Source organism: Equus quagga, chromosome 6 (genome assembly GCF_021613505.1).
Source record: "Equus quagga isolate Etosha38 chromosome 6, UCLA_HA_Equagga_1.0, whole genome shotgun sequence".
Taxonomy (NCBI): domain Eukaryota; kingdom Metazoa; phylum Chordata; class Mammalia; order Perissodactyla; family Equidae; genus Equus; species Equus quagga.
In genome coordinates, this window is record NC_060272.1 from 130,412,593 (window position 1) to 130,419,331 (window position 6,739).

At 48.0% G+C, this 6,739-nt stretch overlaps 1 protein-coding gene across 2 annotated transcripts in view; it reads right to left on the reverse strand.

Moving 5' to 3' along the window:
- The window catches only part of SMU1 (SMU1 DNA replication regulator and spliceosomal factor), a 24,298-nt gene extending 17,816 nt beyond the window's left edge, over positions 1 to 6,482 (reverse strand). For both annotated transcript variants that reach the window (XM_046663829.1, XM_046663830.1), the window contains exons 1-3: positions 6,360 to 6,482; positions 2,329 to 2,539; positions 346 to 498 (exon numbers count right to left, since the gene is read on the reverse strand). In XM_046663829.1, coding sequence (XP_046519785.1) covers positions 346 to 498; positions 2,329 to 2,539; positions 6,360 to 6,385 — 390 coding nt within the window. In that variant the 5' untranslated portion in view covers positions 6,386 to 6,482. The remainder of the gene's footprint in view (positions 1 to 345; positions 499 to 2,328; positions 2,540 to 6,359) is intronic.
- Positions 6,483 to 6,739: the final 257 nt, after the last annotated feature.

The following is a 6,739-nucleotide window of genomic DNA, read 5'->3' on the forward strand; positions in this document are numbered from 1 at the left end:
ACTCAGGGCCAGGGGCAGGCAGCAGTCAGGCGGCACTCAGGGCCAGGCAAGTACTGGGCTAAGGTGGGAACAACCTCAGGATAAATGTTCTGCTTCTTTACTAATCAACACACAACCCTCTAAAATGGGGTGTGTGGGGGAGGGAAGGCCCTCAAACACTCAGAAAACAGAAGAAGATTATTCTCTTTAACGTATGCAAATTTCAACCAACAAAACAACCCAGGAAAGCATCATTCTCAAAAATTAAATCAAAATCAAAAAAGTATCCAATAAAATGGTAAAAAAAGATCACGTTATTGCATGTTCTCAAAATTAACAAGTTTATTTTCATTACCACAGTCATACCTCACGAGGATCAAAATAAGACCTGGCCAGGAGGTTCTCCAGATGAATGTAGCGCTCTGGCTGCGTTTGTTTTAACATGATCATGGGGTCAGTCTGTCTCAGAAGAGACCGGGCAGCACCCAATTCACGGAGCTCTATCAGTTCCAGAACAACCTGGATAAATGAAAGAGGAGGGCTGTTTCAACGCATTCTCTTAGTAATATTTCTTTTTTCAATATAATTTCTGACACAGAAATGGCCTGCCAAAGTGATTTTTTTTTTTTTTTTGAGGAAGATTCGCTCTGGGGTAACATCTGCTGCCAATCCTCCTCTTTTTGCTGAGGAAGACTGGCCCTGAGCTAACATCCGTGCCCATCTTCCTCTACTTTATATGTGGGATGCCTACCACAGCATGCCTTGCCAAGCGGTGCCATGTCCTCACCCAGGATCCAAACCCATGAACCCCAGGCCGCCAAAGCTGAACGTGCACACTTAACTGCTGCATGACTGCGCCAGCCCCCAGTGATTTCCACTACTGGGAAATGCTCCTTCTCCTTTTCACAAGGAATTTCAGGTGGACGACTAAGGTAATTACAAGTAATAATTTCCATCCTTCATTTTTATCTACCAATCTCCTTTTCTCTCAGGCCTCTTGTTCAGAATACAGATGCTGAATAAAACTAAAGATGAGTATATCTCCATGGGGTCCAGAGAAACCTTTCTCCAGTTAACAAAATTCTCCTTAGGGTAATACTAAACTCATGTGGATTGTAAAGCAACCAACCAACTTCCCTAATTTTTAATTTTTTTTGGTGAGGAAGATTGGCCCTGAGCTAACATCTGTTGCCAATCCTCCTCTTTTAGCTGAGGAAGACTGTCGCTGAGGTAACATCTATGCAATCTTCCTCCACTTTATGTGGGACGCCGCCACAGCATGGCTTGACGAGCAGTGCTAGGTCTGCGCGCAGGGTTCTGAACCTGTGAACCCCAGGCAGCCAAAGCAGAGTGCACAAACTTAACCACTATGCCACAGGGCCAGCCCCCAACTTCCCTATTTTTACTTCAAACAACTCTACATTCTTATTTCCAGAGTGTCCACTCCGTTCTGTTGTATAATAAATACTCTGTATGATCTTTGTCTTGGTTTCCTGGCAAGGACCTTCTAAAACCCCTGGAACTTCCCCAGTGATAGGCATATCTTTATTATTCATGAGCTCCCTGCATCGCACCTGAGTTAGTGCTAAGGCGACGGCTCGGGACAGGGGCCAGTTACCAGAAAGACCAACCATGTGATTAGAAAGTTGATGCTTTGAGCCAGCCCAACCTCCCAAGAGGGCCGGGCAGGGAGCTGGAGACGGAATGAAACCCCCAACAAAACCTCACTGGAGCTCCCAGGTTGGTGAATACTTTAATGTGCCAGGTGAGAGACACACCCTGATTCCACAGGGAGAGGGCACTGGAAGCTCTGGTTCAGGACCCTCCTGGCCCTCACCCAAATGTGTCTTCATTTAGCTGATCCTGATCTGTACCCTGATAATAAAGCTGTGATCCTTAGTACAGCGCCTTCCTGAGTTCCATGTCATTCTAGTGAATTATCAAATCCGAAGGGGTCATGGGGACTCCTGAATTCGCAGCCAGTTGCTCAGAAGTGCAGCTGGTGTCTGAAGTAAAGGCAGTCCTGTGGAGGCCTGAGCCCTTGACTTGCAGAGTCTGCACTAACTCTGGGTAGTTAGTGCCAGGACTAAATTGCAGCCTGCTAGCTGGTGACAGAAAAGTTGGTGTTAGAATAGTTCATTTAATGATCATTTAAGAAATAACTTCAACTTGGGAAAATCTTGGCTTTTCCAAGAAGAGAAAAAAATACAAAGTAGCTCTGGAGCCTTGACAGCTAAGTCTGCAGGGCTGCTCCAGCCCTCTGGTGCCTGAAGGGATGCTCACTGAGGCTTCCGGGTCAGGGTCCCATAGTACACCAACCACGGGGAGCAGCACCACCTCCGCTCTTACCTGTTCATAGAGGTCAATGAGGGTTTTGTCTGGCAATTTCAGAGACTGGATAGCCTGCAAAACAGTATCCCAATGGCCACTATTAATGTCGGCCACAAAACTCTCAATGCTGTCCACGGTATTCAGAGATACAGTAGTCTCTTCCTGTAAGGTGGCTAAAGCCCGATGGAGACTGTTCTCTTTCAGGTACTGCATGATGAGACGGATCACACTGAAAGGAGAAAACAAGTCATTTGGCACAGGGATCTTCACTCACCAAAGAGGCCACAAAGTAAAGCCCATTCACTCCAGCTTACTTCTCCTACGCAACCACCCGCCTCGCACCACCGACTTCCCATTCATTATCAGGTGAGTAAAACTTCCCAAAAACTCAGAATCTAAGTTACAAGGGACCTTGGGGATCATCCAGTCATACGTCCATCTCAGAAACAGAAGTGGGGTTCAGAGAGGGGAAATAATTTGCCTAACGTCTCACGGTCAGCTCGAAAGGGATTTGGTACCAAGGTGACTCTCCTACTTGCAAGGCCAAGGACCTTTGTGTTATGCCAAGTCCCTTATTACCTCATATGATTATACTGTTGCGCACTTCAGTGAAATATTTTAAACCTAGTATAGTCATTGACACAGAATACTCCAAATGATCGTAGGATGATTTGACCCTTTTTTTTTTTTAAAGATTTTTTTCCTTTCTCTCCCCAAAGCCCCCCGGTACACAGTTGTGGATTTTTAGTTGTGAGTCCTTCTAGTTGTGTTATGCGGAACGCCGCCTCAGCATGGCTTGATGAGCGGTGCTGTGTCCGCGCCCAGGATCCGAACCGGCGAAACCCCTGGCCGCCAAAGCGCAGCACACAAACATAACCACTTGGCCACAGGGCGGCCTCTGATCCATTTTTTTTAATTTATTTTTTTCGCTAAAGATCGGCACCTGAGCTAACATCTGTTGCCAATCTTTGGGTTTTTTCCTTCTTCTCCCCAAAGCCTGCCAGTACATAGTTGTATACTCTAGTTGTAGGTTCTGGCTCTGCTATGTGGGATGCCACCTCAGCATGGCGTGATGAGCAGTGCCACATCCATGCCCAGGATCGGAACCATGAAATCCTGGGCCACCAAAGCAGAGCATGCAAATTTAACCACTCGGCCCAGGGCCAGCCCCAATTTTGTCCATTTTTAAAGTGACAACCAAAAAATATAAATTGAGATTTTCTTAACGGGGCTTGCTGAACACAAATAAGTAGGGCTATACTGTATGTAAAAGCAAAATAAAACTATATGTTCTCATTGCAAAAATAACACCTACCCACTGCCTTTATTACTTAATTTTCAGGACAAGTGAAATAAAGACATTGTGGATTCAGCTTCCCAGGGAAAAAGGGACCCACATAATTCCCAAATATTGATAGAATAAGCAACCATTTTCAACATGTGACAGAAAACTTACAAGTTATTTATAAACATATATAGTCAAAATTTCTTGATCTTGGGCTTAATGTCAAGAGGTGTGGTGGAGAATCTATTCACACAGACTGTAAACGTTCACTGCACAATGCTGTAATACGGTTTCCTCCTCTTTCCTTAAATGTACATGTGCGGCTCACACTGCATTTCTGTCAGACGGTGCCAGTACAGAGGGTCAGGCTGTCCTGGTTGCAAGAGATTTCAGATTGGAATTTAGTCAATTCCCTTTCCCGGGGAAGAATCAGTAATCAAAAAACAATAACCAGGGGGCTGGCCCTGTGGCTGAGTGGTTAAGTTCGTGCGCTCCACTTCGGCAGCCCAGGGTTTCACCGGTTCGGATCCTGGGCGTGGACATGGCACCGCTCATCAGGCCATGCTGAGGTGGCGTCCCACATGCCACAACTAGAAGGACTCATAACGAAAAACACACAAGGATGTACCGGGGGCACTTTGGGGAGAAAAAGGAAAAATAAAATCTTTTTTTAAAAAACCCAAAACAATAACCAATGGTTATTATGCGTTTATTTCATACGAGGTACTGTTCTAAGCATTTTAGACATATTGATTCATTTACTCCTCAAAATAACCCTATGAGGTAGCTATCACTATTATGTCCATTGTACAGACGAGGATTTGACCAAGTAACAGAGATAAGTGGAAAAATGAAGATTCAAGTTGGCAGTGTGGCTCTTGAGCACACGTTCCTCACAGGAAAGCCAACATCCTCTTAAAAACTCCTGCAGGGGGGCCAGCCCGCTGGTGCAGCAGTTAAGTTTGCACGTTCCGCTTCGGCAGCCCAGGGTTTGCTGGTTCGGATCCAGGGTGCGGACCTATGCACCACTTGGCAAGCCATGCTGTGGCAGGCAACCCACATACGAAGTAGAGGAAGACAGATGGGCATGGATATTACCTCAGGGCCAGTCTTCCTCAGCGGGAGAAAAAAAAAAAAAAAACAGGAGGATTGGCAGCAGATGTTAACTCAGGGCTAATCTTCCAAAAAGAAAACTCCTGCAGAAGGGAACTGATTTCTGTACTCTGTAGGCTCTTCCCTCATGGCCCCTTTAAGACAGCCAGGCTTAGATCCCTGCTAATCTAGTACCATACTATCTTCCATTGCATACTTCCATTTACACTCCCCAAATGAGACACCCTCCCTGCAAAGACCTCATATTTGACACAGCCAGAAAAAAAACAATGTAATACATAAAGAGTTAAAAGCTTCTGAGATAGGCTGAGATCTGAATCAGTTCCATCACTTACTAACTGTGACCTTGGGCAAGTCAGTTAACATCTCTGTGCCTGTTTCCTCATTGGTTAACAAAAATACCTTCCCTGTAGGGTTGGTGAAGTGGGTTGACTATACTGCTTATAGTGTGATCAGCAGAGAAAATACTTAGTAAATAGTAGCTATTATTGATAACAAAAAACATGCAGCAGGCCAAGGGTGGGAGAACGGTCAGTGTCTGTTGTTATTCAGACCCCAAAGTGTGGCATCCTTTCCAACTCCTGCCCTGTCTTCTTCATCTCCAGCACTATCACCCTTCTTTGCTTTATTTTCTGCACAACACTCAGCAACACTTGTTAAGCCTCATTATCTCACTTATTTTTTTGTCTGTCGTTTGCCTTCCCCAATCACAGAATACTTTCTACAGGAGCAAGGACTGTGGTCTGTTTTGTTCACTACTGTATCCCCAGCGTCTAGAACAGTCCATAGTAGACTTCAATATTTGTTGAATAACAACACTTCACCTCCTCCTGTGGCAGGTCTTCAGGACGAGTCCTCTCCCTCAGTTGCACTCGGGACTCAAACGTTACGTCTGCCCATTTAATTAGTAAGTGTTGGCAAGGGCAAGGTGGAGGGTGGTGTCCTAGAGAAGTTCACTAAAGCCCTTCCTCAGTCACTCACTAGCCCCCCATCTCCCACAAATCTATCCTTCTTCTGGCCCAATCTCCAGATTCCCGCTTTCCTTTGTAGCTACGCGGAGCTCACAGACTAACCAAAATTCGGCGCCAGCTAAAACAGCTAGTCGTCCACTCATTCCAAAGGCAGTAACGGAGCCTCTACAGTGTGCTAGGCACCGGACTATAACGAAAAGGAGCCCCCAGGCGCCTACACGGGCTGGCAGGGTGGGCCGACAGAGACAATACTGGCTAAGTGCTGGGCAGAAGGAAGAAAGCAGAGGGGCCGTGTAAGCAGAGAGGAGGAAACGAAGCCCATTGCCTGAGGGCGCGGGGAGAGGAGGCAGGCTCCGAGCCCAGGCGCCCCGGGCCTGGAGTCCAGAGGGGGTGGGTGACGCGCTCGGTCACAGCGCGCGCCGGCAGGCGGCGAGAGCTGGCACTCAGGGCTTCAAGGGGCGTCCTCCCCGCGCCCCGCGCCTCCCACGGGGCTTTGGGCTTCTGGTCCGCCACTAGCCCGCGGGCCCGCCTCCGAGCAGCCAGATCCAAGAAGCTTCTCTGTGGACGAGGCAATAGCCCTCCACGCCCGGGCCTCCGGGAGGCCTCCCCCTGGGCCCTTTCCACGCCCCCTACCCTCCCGGCCCCGCCACTCTGCGAACACTCGCCACCGCAGGACTCACTCCGAGGACTCGATTTCGATCGACATCGCGTTATCTCCCCGGGCTCAGACCCCGCTCCTCTCTCAGGCCCAGAAGCGCAACACACCAACGCCACCTCCGGCGGCCGCCTTACGTCACTTCCGCCCGACGCCCGACGCCCGCTCTAGAGGCGGCGTGCACGGAAGGGGGCGTGGCCGACGTGAGGGGCGGAGCCTCGAGGGGCTGTCGGAGGTGGAGAGTACGCGCCTGCTCTGAAGTCTCCAGTCTCCTTGGAGGAGATTTCTGTTTAGAGACGATGGTTTGGAAATTTTAGTTTTATTTGGTGCAATTAGTTGATTAGACTTAAGGGTAGGATTGAAATTTCAATACCTGACTGGGAGATTAATACGTTCGAAACCAAT